This window comes from Rhipicephalus sanguineus, chromosome 11 (assembly GCF_013339695.2).
Source record: "Rhipicephalus sanguineus isolate Rsan-2018 chromosome 11, BIME_Rsan_1.4, whole genome shotgun sequence".
NCBI classification, from domain to species: domain Eukaryota; kingdom Metazoa; phylum Arthropoda; class Arachnida; order Ixodida; family Ixodidae; genus Rhipicephalus; species Rhipicephalus sanguineus.
The window spans coordinates 24,718,228-24,737,814 of NC_051186.1; the positions used below are offsets into that span (position 1 = coordinate 24,718,228).

General features: G+C 44.6%; 1 protein-coding gene across 5 annotated transcripts in view; it reads left to right on the top strand.

The window, feature by feature from the left end:
- The window catches only part of LOC119373244 (serine/arginine repetitive matrix protein 2), a 49,178-nt gene extending 32,756 nt beyond the window's left edge, over positions 1-16,422 (top strand). For 2 of the 5 annotated variants that reach the window (XM_037643259.2, XM_037643263.2), the window contains exons 9-15: positions 171-297; positions 2,375-2,673; positions 3,847-4,287; positions 5,286-5,672; positions 6,710-6,861; positions 6,944-7,104; positions 14,000-16,422. In XM_037643259.2, the coding sequence (XP_037499187.1) occupies positions 171-297; positions 2,375-2,673; positions 3,847-4,287; positions 5,286-5,672; positions 6,710-6,861; positions 6,944-7,104; positions 14,000-14,121 (1,689 nt within the window). In that variant the 3' untranslated portion in view covers positions 14,122-16,422. The remainder of the gene's footprint in view (positions 1-170; positions 298-2,374; positions 2,674-3,846; positions 4,288-5,285; positions 5,673-6,709; positions 6,862-6,943; positions 7,105-13,999) is intronic. The other 3 variants (XM_037643260.2, XM_037643266.2, XM_037643267.2) reach the window with 3 other exon arrangements.
- Positions 16,423-19,587: the final 3,165 nt, after the last annotated feature.

Consider the following 19,587-nt stretch of genomic DNA (forward strand, 5'->3'; position numbering starts at 1 on the left):
CGGTCCCACGTAGCACCTTGTCAAAATCGCGAAAAAAAAAAGTTGTGAGGCCCTTACACAAGTAAATATGACACTAATGTGCATTAGTTTAGCTTATCACTTGCCTAGAATGTTTCTTTTAAGGAAATCTCATTTCTGGTCCTTCCATTCTTTGTTTCTTGTGCTTGCAGTACCAGAGGGTGAGGCCGGAAGGTGAAGGGGTCTCTGGTTCCAGGCCAAGGAGCCAGGGTAATGTTCAGAGCTTGTGTTTCAAGTTCGGTGGTGGTGGTGGTGGTGGTGGTGTCGTTGGCCCTGCATGTGAGTATGCGTGGTATGCCTTGCTTGCCATTGCTGCATGACCGTTGGATTTTTACCCCTGTCGCTCCATTGCTGTTGTCAAACGGACACTACAGTGAAACACCGAATCGAGTTTAGACTGGTAAATTATTCTTTGAGAACTCTATTGTTAATTTTGCCATCATAGGTTCGTCATTCATGAGCATCACTCTTCTTTTCGTGTTTGGCCGCATCTGGCTCAGCAATATTTCTTGAACCTTGCAATGTGAAGTCTCGGGCTCTCTTGGAAGACATTATCCATTTTTAACTAAGAATTATGCAGGCCGCAGGGACAAAATTTCCATTACAGTGAGTTGGATGAGAATGGAAGGGGGCACTGCCACCTGTGTTTTCTTTTTATGCATTTTCTGACTTACCAAGAGAGTTCTCACGGCAAGAGTGGTATTTCTAACATTGTGGATACCACATTACCAGTACAAACAATATAATTTTTCACTTTAGTGTCCTTTTATTGCATGCAAGATGCATGCCTTCGTGTCTGCTTGTTTGGGAAACCTCAAAGGTAACAAGCAAGCACAAAAAAAAAAACCTGCGAAAAACTTTGTTGCCCTTGCTATTGACCCTATATGCTTTTTTTTTTTTTCCTGCCTTGAAACCTCTTGCCCCCTTTTCTGCACTGTGCCAAAGTAACGTGTGTATCCAGAGGGCATGTCATGATGTCCCGACACCCTCTGCCCCCTTGAAGCTTGTGTGCACAGTACCTGTATACGGCACGTGACAAATTCATGAAGTCCTTCCCAGCTATTATCGTGTCATTAGATTGCTCACTGGGATGTGAATAAGGTTCTTTTGATTGCAAGCAGCTGCGCAGTCATTATCATCATCATTGATCAGTCTCAATCGGAACCCACCTCAAAGAAAACCTGGATTCGTGCCTGAAAATGTACAGGGCAGTTATAAGCCAAAACAAGATGGGAGAGCTTAAGCAGTGTTGGCAGCACAAGGAATGGCTGCTAAAAAACATTATGCACAAACCACCGACAGTGGTTGCCAAACTAAGCGAGGCTTTTCGTTCAGCTGTCATGGCTGCATCTCGCATGATATTGAGTTCATCATTTGTAAGTAAAGCAGCTTGATGTCCTCTGTCACTGACCAATGGAATGCTCTGTTTGGAGCTCTATGTGTAGCATTGACAGTGCAGTAAACCCAGAGCATTGTTGTAACACATGCCGGCTCAACTGTGCACTGGATGTGCACCCCTTGCAGCGGGAATAATATCATTGATGCGATAAATTAATCATCGCTTCACCATACTTGTCCCCTCCTGCTCTCTGCTGCCTTCTCTCCTCTCTACACTCTGGCAACTGCAACATTGAAACTTAACCCGACTTTGCAAAGCAAGCTTTGCCTGGAAAATTTAAAGGCAAAGAAGTGTAGGGCGGCCATTGTTTATTTTTCCACGCAGCTCGATACATGTCTAAACCAGCACAGAGAAAGTTCAGTGATATTGTAATGGAACTCAAGTCCAAGTTTAATGAGCTCATCTTGACGACGAAACACAAACCACCAAATGGAAATTGGTCAGGTGTCTCACTTGTTTGTGTGTGGTGAACTCTGTTTGTTAGCAATACACAGGCATGCACTCACTCCTGCAGCCAGTACCTGTGCCTTTTCTCCAGCCAAGATTTTTGTTCTCCTTCTTATCCCCAATATTAAAAGTACTGCTAACTGTTGACTTATTATGAAAACTTAAACTGCGCTTAGGACGAGACACCAGAGTAGAAGCAGACAGAACTGTTGACTAGCTGTAATACTGTGATGCTGGCTGGTCATAGATGTTTTATAGTTGTTTTTAAAAGGCTGCTACAATGGTCCCTGCCTGCTGTGCAGCTCCAGCCAATTAATGATCTTCCTGAACACATGATAGTGAGAAAATTACTTGACATGCATTAGCCCTCTACCTGTGGTACTGGCACGTGCCACCCTGAATCTGTCTAAATTCAAGTCTTGATCTGCCTCCCTTGTTGGGCTTAATATTTGTCTTCGGTGTCCCTTTGATACTCACTCATCTTCATGGGCTTAATAATGTGATATTTAGTTTCAGGTGGTTCCATCGATCTCAACCGCACTAAGCGGCGGCTTCCAACGCCACCCTTGGAGCGTGCTCCGCTGGACATCTTTGTGCCATCCACAGAAAGCAGTAGCGCCACTGTGAGCGCTGCAAGGAAGTCTGCACCCACGGCTCTTCAGGCTCCCGCTGCATGTGCCAATGCCACGGCAAGGAAGCGGCTGGGCTCCACTGGAAGCCGTCCGAGTCCTCCGTGCTCTCCGCCCAGAACCCACCGGACCACGTTCACCAAGACTCCGTCGAACAAAGTCATGTCGACGTCATTTGGTGTAAGATGATCCTCTCCGTGGGCTTTGAACAAATGTCACTGATATATAGAATGGGCCTGCCTGTTCATGGGTTTTGCATGGACTAGTCGGGAATACTACCTAGATTGTGACACATGAATGCTGCACCACCCCATTGGTATGCTACTGGTGCAATTCATCTGGTTGCTGTAAATGACAAGTCATTGTGGGCACCTAGGATTAGTATGTCTGTTAAATCGTGTATTGGACGATTTTGTCTGTACGTGTTATGTGGCAAGTCATTGTGGGCACCTAGGATTAGTATGTCTGTTAAATCGTATATTGGACAATTTTGTCTGTACGTGTTATGTGGCAACTTGCGCATGAAGAAAACATCGAGACAAAGACTGATCTTTGCTGCTAAGCTGTGCTGTGAGATGCATACAAAAATGTGTACATGATGATGAAAACCTAGGCTTACTGGGAGCCCTATCAGGTCTGCAGTATTGCCAGATTGCGAACGTTTATTTGAATTCATAACTCTTTTCAAAAACTGTCTGCATATAGAAATGTACAAATGCCATAGTTTACTCAGTGGTGCTGCCTGGAAACCCAAGTGTTTTTCTTTGTTTGTACATGCCTCCCAGTATCTATTGCCTTGGAGTAGGAGTGTGAGAGAATAAGCCTCTTATTTTCATAATGTAGCTTTGGGGAAGCGCCCTTAGTCCAGAATGTCTGGAGCTCTGGCCGCATCCTGGGCCTTTGCGACCAGCTGTAGCTGATCCTCAAGATAGGAGCTGGCCAAAGCTCTCACCGAAGCTTGCTGTTGTCACGTGGGATTTAGTGGGGATTGTCTGCAGGCCTCCTACTACATGTCGAAGGGACCTATGTTCTCTGCAGGAGTGGCATTCCAGAGGGAAGTCTGTAGGTGCTATGAGGGGATTTCTGGTTATGTGTGGGAATGTGTTGACCTGAAGGGCCTGAAGTGATCTTCCCTGCCTTGAGAGCAGGGAAGATCCCTCCCTTTGAAGTAATTGTCGACTGATGTTCACTTTTACTGTTCTGTGCTTTTCTCCTTTTTGCCTCATGTGTTCCGAACTCATTAACCTTAATGCACACACGTTGTGTTCACACAAGTAGCATTATTTGAAGTCGTGTTCTTTTGCCAATTTGTGTTGTCGCTGCCTCACCACTGTGCTGCTTCCACATCTTTAGGACGGCACCTTTCTACGGCAGACGCCAGCGGCCAGCAGTTCCGCCCAGCGCCGCAGCGCACCGCCACAGCGCAAGTCGTGGGGGCTCACCGGCTCCGAAGCCGACTTGGCTGCCGGCAGCGATCTGGCCTGTGGCTCCGAGGAGACTGCCAGTGTCGTGTCGGACACCAGCACGGAGCCGTCGTCCCACAGCTCGGGCTCTAGGGGTGGCCCGCAGATGAAGCTGAACCGGGCCTTTGCTCTGAGGAGGGCGCGACTGGGGCTACCAGAGGTGGGCGGTCTTCCCCCTGCGACAGCAGCACCTCCACGCGGGAAGACTCCTCACCATGGCAGCAATCCCAACCTCTCAAGGCAAGATGGCGGCCGCTTCAGCCTCCGGCTGCCCCGCGGAGTCAGAGCCACGGATGTTGGCGTTACGAGGGCAGAACTTCTCCGTGGAAAAGTGAGTGCATCAAGAAGGACAGTACATTGTACAAATGGAGAAAGCTTAATTCACTGAGCAATGATACTTTGCACGAGGTAAGGCCGAGGTGCGACAAGCGCAATTTTACCAGCTCGGCAATTATTACATTCAGGGCCATTCATACAAGACCCAACTACCAGTTTTGCTTTACTCTAAACTCTCGGTAAACGGAAATTTCTGAAACGGAACTGCTGGTTAAAGGGAACTGTTTGTAATATGATTGGTTTCGCACTTGAATTCCGCTCCCCTGTTGAACTCTCAGTAAACGAAACTCCCGTTAAATGGAGCATATTTTCCTGGTCCCTTCTGGTTTCGTGTAACGAGAGTCTACTGTACTTTGGTTTGTGCAAGTTGGCATGACATATGCAATTTAGCCAGCACAAAAGGCAATAAAGAACATGGGCACTCAAGACCAGTGCCTTACCAATCCTGTGTGTTCGTGTCCATTGTAACCTGATGGTGCTTGTTAACTTGCAGTAGAACTGTAAGGCATAGATAATGAAAGGGGGCACATGCCAAATGTAGATTAATCTAGTTTTGTCATCCTCGCCATTTAGTTGTCTTTGTGTTAGTTTTCGCGGGTGTGTGTGTTACACTTATCGCATGCAACACCTGTTTCGCTATTTTGAAAGCCTGAATTTTAACATGCTGTTCAGCTTCTTTGGGACTAGTCGTGAAGCATGAATAATAGAGGTACGCCTGTGTATCTCTCTTCTGCAGCGTGAAATCACGTGGTGAATAGTTGTTCACTTTTATGCTTTCTTCACTATAACAACTTAGTTTTGTTTTATATTTTACTCAACCATAGTTAATTGAGGTATTGTGCAATTGTATACTCCACTCTGAGGGCTCTTGCAGAAGTAATTTGCCATACTTAGCTCTTTCTTCTTTGGCTAAACTCTTTCCAGCTGCTAAAGCTTTGCATCTACAGTCAGGTGCTCTGGTTACATACGGTTACAAGGAAATGCTGCTTTCAGGCCCACCACCAACGCACTGACAGTGACCCGACAGCTGCCTATCGTTCACAGCAGCACTCTGTGTCCGACGGAGAGAGTCGGCACCACTCCCCACGAGTTCAGAGGAAGCAGCCGGCTGGCAAGTCGTACATTTCGGACGGTGACGACGATGCCCGGACGGGATCACCGGTTCAGTTCGGACGTTCCGCGTCCTTTGGCGGCCACCGTGACCTCGCGCTTACGCCAGCTGCATCCGACCGGCAGCACCGGGGTCGCTCTGCAGCGGTCCCGACTACTGGCAGCTCACTGTCACGTGGTGAAACATTCCTCAAGGGAGGTGCAGGAGCCAGTGGCACCACGTTTGTCCGAAGCGGACGTAAGCCAGAGAGGCAGTCTGGTGATGGAGAGGTGGGCGTTGTTGGTGCTTAGCATGTAGAGCAGTTTTATATTTCAATGCGCAATGATCATACCCTAAAGATAAGTGAACATCAGTGCAGGATGCTCCTGTTTGCTAATTGCATTAGCTGAAGGGGTCGAGCTGCCTGAACAGCTAGTGTGTTGTCAAAAATGAAAAGCGTTTGTACCAATGGTGTAACCATATTTCCCCCCCCCCTTTCCCTTGTTGTGACGCCCGTGTGCTATGCAGTGTCATTTCTGAATAAAAAAAGGGGATGAAACCAGCATTCGGCAGCCTTATCAGCTCCTGATGCATTGAATTTGTCGCTATTGCATCTTGATCCGAAATGTCAGGTGTAGAGTTTTGATTCTTGGCTTCTGTGGCTTACATGCAACATAATTTGCAAGTAAAATATGCACTCATTGGGATTGAGAGTTGCTGAAAAAGCTGCATGCGGCAATATCTATGATATTTCGGTGTAGAGCAGTTTTTCCACTTCATATACTGAATAGCTTGGATTCAAAATGAATCCCACCATTCAGTAAGCAGCAGCTGGTTGCATCCTTAAAGGGTGCCGGAAATGGTATTTTGAAACTACAATTTAAACGAATTGCCTCTTATTGAGGGAGCTACAGGTGATCAGCGATCACACTCCTCCAGAGCTGTGCGTTTTCTCAACTGTCCTGACAAGTGGTCGGGGCTGTGCTTGGCATTCCGTGATCCTCCATCAAAGCGCTTTAGATTGCAAAGGCAATGGTGCATGTTTTTCTAGTTTTATCTCTGGGTGCATTGCAATCCCACCCGCTTGCATATGCTCTTAATGTACAAGTGCTGAGAAGCCAAATAGATCATTAGAAAGAGTGATGTCCCAAACCAAGGAGTGGTGCACTGCTATATTTCGTGATGTGCATGTTTATATCTGTCTGTTAATTTTAAGGACCTACACTACCATCTCCATAGATTTGTAAAATATTGTTGAAAGTTGTGCTGTGATGTAACTTTCCAATAAATTACTGCTTCATTCACCGATATTTCACTGCTTGTGCAGAGCAAAACACCAACAGAAAATGGTGTCAAGACTCCATCCACAACACCAGGCAGGAGAGAGCTGTCGGCATTGGACAGCCTGGTGATCTCTGCCATCCACCAGCTGTCGGGGAAACTGCGCACTAGTGCCCGCACGCTCATCGAGAAGGAAAGGTAAGGGCAGCAGAAATTTCTTCTTTTGTCGGGCTTTTTTTAATTCTTCCCAACCTTTGCTTCTTTGGTTGACTTCATGCAGGCTGAAGTATCCCGAAAACAGCGATGTCCGGCTCATGTTAGAAGAGGTCCTTCCGAGGGTCGTCGAGAGGCGACCCAGCGACTCTCCGACAGATGGCAACCTGACGAGAGAGCTTTCGAGCATCCTGAAAAACCTCAAAAGAATCGAACAAAGCCTCGAAGGTGAAGCTTTACTTGTAGCTTTATTTTCAACAACAGTGCCACTGCTTGTTTTCTTTTGGTAAAAAACTAATGGTGTGCAACTTCAACACAGTCGGACATTTAGCCAGAATAGGCTGTGCCAGTCTGCTGCAACATTTTGGCTTTCGGCAGATATAGGCTGGTAGAAATTACCAGTGCCTGACAAGTGTTGCTGACTTTGCCAAACATGCAAAGTAGGGGTGTGCAAATATTCGAAATATCGAATATTTTTCGAATAGTGTGTGCTATTCAATTCGATTCGCACTGGAATTTTACTATTCGAACTATTCGAACTTCCCAAAAACAAATACAGTCAACGTCCGATTGAAAGTGACCCCTTCAGATTTTTAATATGCTTCACCTCATCACACCCCCGTATTGCGGCAAAGCTGCCTTTCTAGCTCCGTTACGGTCGAACTTTGCCAAGACACAACGTCCGATTGGAAGTGGTCCCTAGATTTTTCAATATGCTTCACCTCATCACACCCCCGTATTACGTCATAGCTGCCTTTCAAGCTCCGTTACGGTCGAACTTTGCCAAGACACAACTTCGATTGGAAGTGGTCCCTATATTTTCAATATGCTTCACCTTATCACACCCCGGTATTGCGGCAAAACTGCCTTTCATGCTCCGTTACGGTCGCAAATGTACTAACTCAAGAAAACGCTGGTTCCAACATGGAGATGAAAGATGTGGCAGAGGTGGGGGCTCAATTAAAGCTGTTTTAGACCTGAAATTTGGGCACGAAGTCCGAAAAATTGGAAGCCGAAGCTTTTTAGCATCCAAAATTTCAAATGTTTTTATATATCGACGTCTATGAGGCAGATTTGGAACTCCGGACTTGAAGGAAGCAACCCATGTCCGCCACATCAGTTGGGCTTCCACAGAAGTTGAGAGGGGACGAGAGGCTTAGGAAATGGCGTCTTTGCCTATCATGTGTAAAGTGTTGTCGGCAACACTTTGGTTGCACCAAATCGTGTACATAAATAGAATTTGGCCTCTACATTGCCCGATTCTTGATAAGACAACTATGAAACACCAGCCCACCAGCGCTTCATCAACCTAGCGAAAAGAAACTTTCCATGTTGCTATCTCATAAGAATACTCAGAAGTCTTCTCTAACTTTTTTTTCTGCAATTTCGCTTCGAAGTATTAAAAAAATATTCTAGAAATATTCGAAAAATATTCGATTCGATTCGCACTCACACTTCAATATTCGAATTCGCTTCGCACCCAAAATTTTGCTATTCGCACAGCTCTAATGCAAAGAGGTCAAGAAAAACCGTTATGCCATAGTGGGAGGTTGGAGCTAACCAAAAGTCTGGAAGCTAAAGATGGCACCAGCTGTTGTGCACAGTCATCAATGTCTGTATACTACAGTCAACTCTCCATAATTCGAAGCCATTTAATTTGTATTTTTGGTGAATTGGAAGTGAAGTGCTGGGTCTCGTCAGTTTTGTACGTGATCCTAAGGAAGAAATTGCTCAATAATTCAAAGCTGAAAGCCCATAGTATCTGTTAATTAGAGGTCATTAATTAATCGGGAACATTGAGGTGATTGTCATTCTTAAAAATTTTTAAGCGCAAAAACAACACCACATTCTGGACTGATGTCGGCACCGCCACGGCTGAGCAGAGTGCCACAGTTGATGAAGCGGCAGTATTTCTCAGTAGAGATGTGCACCAGATGACGCATCTCTCTTTTCTCTCAACATTTTTTGGTGTGCACAGTGCCGTGTGAGAAGTTTGTTGGTGGTTGCATTTTTATAGATGGGTTGGACGCTTTTAACAGTCGTGGCAATCCGTAGCTCATATTGTATGCTTTATCTGGCGCCGCAATTCGAGTTTCTGAACATATTTGAAGTTTGTGTTGTCGAACCAACACGAATGTGCCGGCCTTCAGTGCAATCCATGTAGCGCACTTCTTGCACCTGCCAACACATGTTCGGCCTGTGGACAAGGAAATAATCAAAATGTATAGGTTCTCCTGAAAGGTTCTTGAACACATGATTTTGGGTATAGACAACTTGTCAAGGTACGAGACGAGTCTGCTAAGTGCCATTCATATGCTGGTTAGAGCTGTGCGAATAGCAAAATTTTGGGTGCGAAGCGAATTCGAATGTTGAAGTGTGAGTGCGAATCGAATCGAATCTTTTTCGAATATTTCTCGAATATTTCTAGCATATTTTTCTAATACTTCGGAGCGAAATTGCAGAAAGAAAAGTTAGAGAGGATTCCTAAGCATATTCTTATGATATAGCAACATGAAAGTGTTTCTTTTCGCTAGGTTGATGAAGCACTGGCGGGGTGGTGTTTCAGAGTTGTCTTATCAAGAATGAGGCAATGTAGAGGCCGAATTGTATTTATGTACATGATTTGGTGCAACAAAAGCGTTGCCGACAACACTTCACACGTGATAGGCAAAGATGCCATTTCCTCAGCCTCTCCTCCTCTTTCAACTTCTGTGGAAGCCCAACTGATGTGGCGGACAAGGGTGTGCTCCCTTCAAATTCTGAGTTCCAAATCTGCCTCGTAGACGTCGATATATAAGAACATCTGAAATTTTGGATGCTAAAAAGCTTCGGCTTCCGATTTTTCGGACTTCCTGTCCAAATTAAAGGTCCAAAACAGCATCAATTGAGCCCCCACCTCTGTCATCTCCATGTTGGAACCAGCGTTTTCTTGAGTTCGTACATTTGCGACCGTAGCAGAGCTTGAAAGGCAGGTTTGCCGCAATACTGGGGTGTAATGAGGTGAAGCATATTGAAAATCTAGGGACCACTTCTAATCGGGCGTTGACTGACTCTTGGCAAAGTTCGACCGTAACGGAGCTTGAAAGACTGCTTTGCCGCAATACCGAGGTGTGATGAGCTGAAGCATACTGAAAATCTAAGGACCACTTCCAATCGGACGTTGACTGTCTCTTGACAAAGTTCGACCGTAACGGAGCTTGAAAGGCAGCTTTGCCGCAATACGAGAGTGTAATGAGGTGATGAACCACACAGCGCGAATAAACAACGGGGACACAGGAAGGGAACACACACAGCGCTGACTTACAACAAAATTTATTGAAGCAACATTTCACATATATACAGGGGATCAGCCAACCACTGCGCATGTCATAGCATATAACTTTCTAATCAACTTGGAAAAGCCGAACGGAGAAATTGCAATTCTTTATCTGATAAAAATATCGACGGCGAACTAACACATTTGTCACCCAACCTTTGAATCATCTCTGCTTCAATTATTTCACGGACATATTTATTTCTATGTTTACAAACCACGTCAGCTTCCTGAAAGACTGGTTTGCACGTGCAGTCATTGCAGTGCAGAGCGAGAAGGCCTCCCTGTCCTTTCGTGACATTGCTGGCATGCTCACGGAACCTTTCATTGATACATCGGCCCGTTTGGCCGATGTAATGTTTACCACAACTTAACGGAATAGAATAAACTACGCCTACTGCGCAGTCTTGAAAAGGCGCTCGGTGTTTCGTTGCGCAAGAAACTTCTTCGTTGATAACTCTGTCTGGTTGAGTTAACCTACACAAAGAGGCCAACTTAAGCGGGGCAGAGAATACAGTTGGAACATAAGACTTCTGAGCGATTCGTTTGAGATTGTGTGCCACCTTCTGAATGTAAGGGATGACCACTTTCTTCTTCGTGTTACTTGGTCGCGCCTCAGGTGGTCGTACCAGTTTTTTGAGTAGACCTTCAGCTACTGAAATTTGCAAATGCATCGGATAGCCCGCTAGAGATAAGCGCTCAGATTGGAGCTGCACTGCTTCTATCATTAGATGGGCACATGACTTTGACACAGCATTTCTGAAACAAAAACATGCCACACTTCTTTTCACCAATTTGGAGTGAGCTGACTGAAAAGGCAGTAGCGGTTTACCGGCCCTAGGATCATACCGCCAACATACGTGCTCAGCACCAAAATTCAACAACAAATCAAGAAAGCGCAGTTTTCCATCAACCGGAAGTTCATGGGTAATATTTAAAGGATTGAAGCAATCCCGAGTCATATGAAGAATGTCAGCAACATCTGATTCAAGTGAGGCGCAGTTAGACTGAAATAAAATCAAGTAGTCGTCTACAAATCTAAAAACTTTTTTAACAGAACTCTGTTCAATCCTTCTGGACAGGTCGTTGTCAACGTTTGCTAAAAATAAATCACTTAACACTGGTGCTATGGCCGACCCAATACACACGCCTTGCTTTTGCAAGTACGCTTGTCCATTCCAAATTACATAAGTAGACATTAAATACAAAGATAAAAGTTCTAAAAATCCGCTAACATGGATGCCAGTGTCATTTTGGAAAGGAATGCTTCCATATTTGTCAATAGCTGCCTCAACGCTACGCATTAAACCGGCCTGTGGAAGTGAATAGTATAAGTCCTTCACGTCAATTGAAAAAGCACTGATGTTTCTTAAAGCCTGGTCTTCCAAAAACCCGACAACCTCATCAGAGTTCTTGAGGGCAAAAGGGTCATTACAAGGCAGCTTGTTTAAGCTTTCTTTTAAAAACAATGAGACTGCCTTTTGCCAAGACTCACTTTCCGAAATGATGACCCTTAATGGCCAGTCAATTTTGTGCGTTTTAGCACTGAAGAACACACTCAGGTGGTCCCTTTTGCTACTACTGATAGCTTTTGCCAAACCAGTAAGGTTCATAGCATTGCACAACTTTTTCGCTTGCATTCGCAACTTTTTCAGTGACACATCGTCATGGCCATCAAAAACAGCCAAAAGGGCCTTATTGGCCTTTTCTTTGAAGGACCTATGCGTTAGCACACAAAAACCGCCTTCTTTGTCTGCGGCGAGTACACACAGGGATCTATCGACCAATAATGAGGCAACATTTCTTACATTTAGAACAGATTTCATGCCGCTACAACGATTCAGGACAGCCACGCCTTCGGCAACACAACGTTCTTTTTCACTATCGGGAGCCTGCTGAGCAATGTCACGTACCATAGCAAGAAGTTCCGGTGGGGATTTCTTTGGTTGCACCGCAAACTTGGGTCCCAGCGAGAGAACTTGCTCGACTTTGGCAGAAGCAGTGCAGCTCCAATCTGAGCGCTTATCTCTAGCGGGCTATCCGATGCATTTGCAAATTTCAGTAGCTGGAGGTCTACTCAAAAAACTGGTACGACCACCTGAGGCGCGACCAAGTAACACGAAGAAGAAAGTGGTCATCCCTTACATTCATAAGGTGGCACACAATCTCAAACGAATCGCTCAGAAGTCTTATGTTCCAACTGTATTCTCTGCCCCGCTTAAGTTGGCCTCTTTGTGTAGGTTAACTCAACCAGACAGAGTTATCAACGAAGAAGTTTCTTGCGCAACGAAACACCGAGCGCCTTTTCAAGACTGCGCAGTAGGCGTAGTTTATTCTATTCCGCTAAGTTGTGGTAAACATTACATCGGCCAAACGGGCCGATGTATCAATGAAAGGTTCCGTGAGCATGCCAGCAATGTCACGAAAGGACAGGGAGGCCTTCTCGCTCTGCACTGCAATGACTGCACGTGCAAACCAGTCTTTCAGGAAGCTGACGTGGTTTGTAAACATAGAAATAAATATGTCCGTGAAATAATTGAAGCAGAGATGATTCAAAGGTTGGGTGACAAATGTGTTAGTTCGCCGTCGATATTTTTATCAGATAAAGAATTGCAATTTCTCCGTTCGGCTTTTCCAAGTTGATTAGAAAGTTATATGCTATGACATGCGCAGTGGTTGGCTGATCCCCTGTATATATGTGAAATGTTGCTTCAATAAATTTTGTTGTAAGTCAGCGCTGTGTGTGTTCCCTTCCTGTGTCCCCGTTGTTTATTCGCGCTGTGTGGTTCATCATGCTTAACCAACACACCCAAGTTCACTCTATTGTAATGAGGTGAAGCATATTGAACATCTGAAGGGGACACTTTCAGTCTGACGTTGACTGTATTTGTTTTTGGGAAGTTCGAATAGTTCGAATAGTAAAATTCCAGTGCGAATCGAATCGAATAGCAAACACTATTCGAAAAATATTCGAAATTTCGAATATTTGCACACCCCTAATGCTGGTGCAAGCATGGGATCACCTGAAGCCAGACACGAACGCCAACTGCTACACGGCTTGCGGCAGCTTCAGCAAATGGGAGAGTTGGGCTAGTTGGTTTGCATTCATATTTATACAGCGCTCGTGTTGTCAAGTCTTTCTCTGTCCTACATCTTTTGCACTGTTTCAATATGTGGCAGCTTGCAGTTTTCTGGCGCTTGCCTCGGAAAATGCTTCTCCACCGGAAACACGAGCAAGTGAAAGCGAGCTCGAGGGGAGTAATTCTGAGTCTGCTTCAGAGGCGTCAGCTTTGAAGGTTACACTGTTATGGACAGTACAATGCATGTTGCACTGACGGAAGGATCAGGTTCACGACGGCTGTCATGAAAGTGAAAACTATGACGTCAAGGACCAACCACACAATGAAGGCCAACTGCAACTAAGGGCTGTAGACGTAACTGTGGCCCTTGCACTTGCACAGATAGCGTCCCACTTCACAAAGTCACGTGGAAGGAGTGCTCGGTTATAGTATCTAAAAGCTTGCAAAACTTGGTCTCATATGTGCGATTCGGCAATCAGGTGAAATAATTTTCATAACTGCCATGTTGTCAATTAATAAAGCTTCTGTTTTTATGCTTTTTGTTTAATCGAAAGTTCACTTAATTCAGTCTTTTGCGATCACCGTAGACTTTGCATTAACGAGAGTCGACGATATTTGTATAATGACTTTGCGACTTCACCCTGTTCTTTTAGAAGGTACAGAAATTCAGCGACCATGACACCCATGCTACTGCTGACTTGACTTGGCTTTCATTTTGCTTTCTTACTAGTGCTGAACTCTCTGGCCCCATGCGAACGTGACGGCTCGTCGGATGTCGTCCCGGAGACCACGACCAAAACCGCGCCCGCTGCCCAGAAGCCGAGGGGTGGCTTTTTCTACGTGGATGTCTGAGAAGTTGTGGTGTGGCCACACCTGTTGATATCGACCATGTGTGTTAGTGGACGGGCATTGGCCTGTTCGCAGAGGCTAGACTGGGTTTTGTGGGATCACACGACGCTACACTGACTCTCGTCCGCCTCGCATCCGTTCTTCAATTACTTTTTGTCTTCCTAGCTTTGTTACCATGGGGTCAGTTCCATGACATTTCACTGCAAGCGCTTGTTCTGGCGAAGCGTCTGTCATTCAAGAATCTGAAGGATTGTGCTCAATGTTTGCAATATGCCAATTGAGGATGACTGTCGTTTAAAAATGGGGTCTGCTTGGACAAATCCTGGAAGGCACTATTTTAGACATTATTTATGTTCTTCAAAGTTTTTTTTTGGTGAAGTAAAGCCTCGATGATTTGAAATCTCTCAATACACAATCTCTGATGACAGTATTTCTGTGATCCCAAAGTTTACCGTTATTATGACTGGAACTTGAGTAACCAGCCTGCTGTTTGTAGTTAATTAGTAACCTTGGCCATAGCAGCAGCACTTCTAATCTTGGAGGCTTGGCAGGCCGTGTCCAAATTCATGTCTCAGTGATGGCTCATTCTCTGCAATGTAAGTAGACCTCAGAGGCGATGCTAATATTAGCTGCGTGGTCCGGAAACAGATTTAAGAGCCAGCGATCGGTCATAGCAGCTCTGTGCTGTGGTCTGGCATAAGAGTTCAGGGTGATTAAAGAAGCATCTGGGACAGCTCATGGAGAGAAAGTGCCAGTACCACGATCTGATAGTAAAGGCATGCTGTAGTGGGCCACAGAATAATTTTGACCAGCTGAGGTTTTTTTTAGTGTGCTCCTAAACCTATACTCTATCTCGCAAGTAACTTGGAACACTGCCTAAGCTAAGAGGTGTGCAAGCCGTATCCTGACACAGCTGAACATAGTGCCAGATGCGAGTGCCTGGTTATTGGCCAGATGGAGAGCTGTAGATTCGTTCAATGTGTGCTGGGTTACAGCAATACGTGATACACTAGATGTTCTTTGCACGTACTTTGTATATTGTTGCGATTACTGCCAGTAACTGTGATTACATAGCAACATGGCAGTGCCCATGCAGACATGACCGCCCACTTCAATCCGAACTCGTGCTTGCTTCTTGCCCCGACAGCGAGAAGTAGGTGGTAAAAGCAACCATTGCTTTATGTCATCCTGCACTCGGGACAAAGCATCAGCTATTCTTGCTGTTATTGAGATTAGCTGTTGGTTTTGATGCCGCTAGGCATACCAAGGTGATGTCGAGCCATAAAAAGTGTTTAATTTCAACTTATAGGATGGCAATACAGCGTTAGCCTTGGTGGTGCTTTGACGATGAGGAACACTCTAAAAGCCACGTTATTCACTGCATCACTAGTCCTCTATGCTCTAATATGATAGGTTGGGACATGGGCAAGCAAACGTCAGCTAGACGCCGAGCAGACGATGCCCCACTGGTGAACATATTTGGAGGACTGCTGGCTAAAAGGGCTGCAAGACACAGTCGAGAAAGATAAAGCAAAGCCTCATTATTGCATTCTTGTAAACTCTGCTTAGGATTACAGCATCAAAACTCAAGTTGCATAAACGCACTAGGAGCACGGTGAAGAAATGCTGAGCAGACGTGGCACAGGTGAACACATCATGAGGAGCGTTCACCCTTCATATTGGCTAAGGAGTTCTGCAGTTCCCACAGCACTGCAAGGAACTACTCAGATAGTTTATTACATGGATGTTTCTGCGTCGAAATGTGGTCACTGTTGCTGGCATTGAACTGGTGACCTTGAGCTCGGCAATGCATTGCTGTAGCCACCGACTTTAAAGGTGTGTCACCTCTGTACATCTTATGGCTGGCTTTAGCTTTATTGTTTTCTGGTATTATGGAATGCCGCTTAATTGACATCTTTCGGTCAGGAAGACTTCGAATTAACGAGGTTTTACTTGACTTTTTCGCATCTCAATTGCTTGTGAACGATGTGCAAGCCGTCGTAGTCATTTTTATGCCCGCGCAGCTACTGTACAAAAAGACCGACCATGTCCGTTGTTGTTAAGCATGAAGTCCATCCTTGCGATGAACATTCATCCTGTTCTCCTTTTTTTTTTGTGTTCACAAGCTGAACTTGCAGAGTAAATCTCGTTCAACGCATTGTACATAGACTTGTAAATGAGAAGGCACTGCTTTGTGATACTTTAGGGGGGCACATGCAAGTCTCCTGTGATGCATGTGTTGACAGTATACATAATGTAATGTACATTACTGTTGATATTATATAGAAAATTTCTCTTATAGCATCTTATGCTTTTTTTTTCTTGAAGGAGCGAGCTTGAAATACTGAAGAGTGCTTTGAGACAAACCCTTGTCAAAAAGAGGGGGTTGCATGTCTCGATGTGTAATTTCAAAGGCAGCTGTCTAAAAACTGGTGCACTTCACTTTTTGCTAAAGATTGCCGATGTTATGCCGTTTGATTCATACAATAAAAAAGTCTTCCGAATCTGCGTTAAAATAATTGTGGATTTCTGTCTTGGTGGGGAGTATGGTTCTTAAATTGTGCTTGAATTGGACTGGCACAGAAGCGACATGTCTGTCTGAACACTTTCCGAAAATTTAACGGGCCGTTATTGACATCGTTTGTGTGGTCGGTGGAAAAAACAAAATCTATCACCTGGCAGATGTGGGTGTATTAGCACTTCAATCTTATGCTCTTTGATTCTAGCATGCACTGGAGGACTGTCTGCTTTTAACTACTTGATGATGATCACCTGTCATCTGCATTCATTGCTAGAAGCTTCATGCATGCTTACCTTCTACATTTGTTATCTTTAATGATGTCTATAATGAACATAGAGCTGCTTACTGCATTTTCAAGGTGTGTGGATTATGTTGATTATAATGTCATCAAATTACTAGCGTCGTGCATTGCTGTGCAACTCGGAGAGTCGCCGATTCCATGGGCACTTTTCATTTTTACTCTGTCAGTGCAGCAGCTTAATTAAAGGACTCCCGAAATGTACCACATGTAAGTATCTGAACTTTTAAAAACTTCTGCCTTAATCCACTTCCAACACAGATTCATCATCGTCACCAGCCTTTGTCCACTGCAGCACGAAGGCCTCTCCCAGTGATCGCCAACCCAGCTTGTCCTGCGCAAGCAAGATTCCATTTTATGTCTCCAAATTTCATTTGTCGCTCCACCTGACCCTTTGCTGTCCTTGGTCGCGCTTACCATCTCTTGGTATTCATTCTGACCGTCGGTTACCCAGGTTCACTTTTTCCTCTTAATATCTGCAAGGATATTGGCTACCCTGTTTCTTCTCTGACCCACTCTGCTGTCTTCCTATACCTCTTAGTAATGAGCACTATCAGACAATAATGCCAAGGAAAGTATAGGGGGTGTTATTTGTAGTAATTAGGATATAAATGTGAAGAAAGTAAAGTGGACGAAAAGATAACTTGCCGCCGGCAGGGACGGAATCTGCGACCTTCAAATAACGCGTCCAATGCTCTACCACTGAGCTACGGCGGCGGTCATCCTCCCGTCCATTTTGGCGTCACATGCTACGTGACGCCAAAAGGCAGAAAAAGGGTGTTCCACGCTCGCCACCATGGCTGCGATCGGCGCTGACTAACACTCCTAGGTTTAAATGCACATATATAGTACTCCATAAAGTGGATGGGAGGATGACCGCCGCCGTAGCTCAGTGGTAGAGCATCGGACGCGTTATTTGAAGGTCGCAGGTTCGGTCCCTGCTGGCGGCAAGTTATCTTTTCGTCCACTTTTTACTTTCTTCATGTTTATATTCTAATTACTACAAATAACATCCCCTATACTTTCCTTGGCATTACTGTCTGTTAGTTCTCATTAATATTGTGTCTAACAAAGAAAAATGAGCCCTTTAATGTAATCTTCTTTTCTTCTATACCTCTTAGTGTTACGTCTATCATTCTTCGTTCCATTGCGCACGGGATGGTCCTTAGCTCCTTTTCAAGTTTTTTTGTTATTCTCCAGGTTTCCGCCTCGTATGTTATAACTGGCAAAGTACAGTGGTTGTACACTTGACTTTAGTGGCAGTGGTAAGTTACTGGTCAGAAGTTGAGAATGCCTTTCATCTGCACCCTTCCGGAAACCCATCCCAACCAACCCTTACAGAATTGCAAATGTTCTATGTGTGGAGTGGTTCATTTAGTGCTTGAATCTCTTGAAATTTATTTTCAGCAAGTTGAAGTGTCTAGATATCTTATTTCAAAGCACTACTATTTTGTTTCTTGCAAAAAAAAAAAGTAATAGAAAGGCTAAAGGCCTCCTGTTAACATGCATGGTAATAATGGAATATGTTTTCTTGGCAACGAGTGTTGTAGAGTCCAGCAACTGTAGGGACTAGATTTTTATTTAAGCTGTCGGTTTTGCAAGAAAAATTCTTAAAAAATTTAAATAACCTCAACTATCAAATTTACACAACTTTGTGATGAAAAACTATCAATTCCAACAGCAGCTAAGAGTGCATCCAACACCAATAAAAGCAATGTATTATGCACTGCTCTGAAAAACACTAATTTGTGATAGGACTTTTGCAAGGCCCATGTAAACATTGCAATGGTTTTGCATTAGCTGCAAACTCGTATAATACATTTGTGCGCATAACTCTCTCTCCTCATGTTCACTGCACAGCAATGACCTGTTTTTAGTGCAGAGTCATAGATTTGCAAACTTGGTGCCTTTCTTTTAACTCACAGATTTTTGACAATTTCGTCAACAAATTTTGCGCTCCAAATAAAAAATTCAGTTCCTAATGAAAGTAAGGTGTGCAAGCACGGATGCAAGAGGACAAGACAGATGTGCCTATAAACTGAAAGGGCGCACTGCAGCAGAACAAGTGGACACAAAACCTACCTGCACATGTGCATGCATGGTAGCACCACCTGCCATTTGGGCACATGCAAGGTTCTACTCGAGAGATAACTAGTTGGGCATTTAATTTCTTCTTGATGCAAGTTAATCGAACGCGGGGTCACGCATGTGCTTCCGCTGCTATCGATATGCCAGGCCTCTATGCCCTTAGACACGTGTCTTTGTTCTTGTGTAACACTGCGCATTCATTGAATTCAGGTGTGCATTTACACTCTCGACAATGTAAAGAAAGATTATACATGGGGAGCCTCCGGTTAACTGCCCTACGTAGAAGCAGCCACGGTTATAAGGAACCTTGTATATACGACCCAGTGTTTAATGAAACAAATTTGTCTACCTTTTGTATGCTGCCTGCTCGTTCTTTCTCTGCACAGTGGCACCATTGTCTTGTCCTCCTTTCTTATGTCCATGTTTGCAAGTCTTACTTTTATGATGAATCCCTACCAACTATAGCTCGGCTTTCTGTCTCTCTTCACTTCCTAGAGCGACTAGCCTTTAACCTCTCTCAAATAGAACAAGTTTAATTCAGATTAGTCCAGAAGTGCACTAC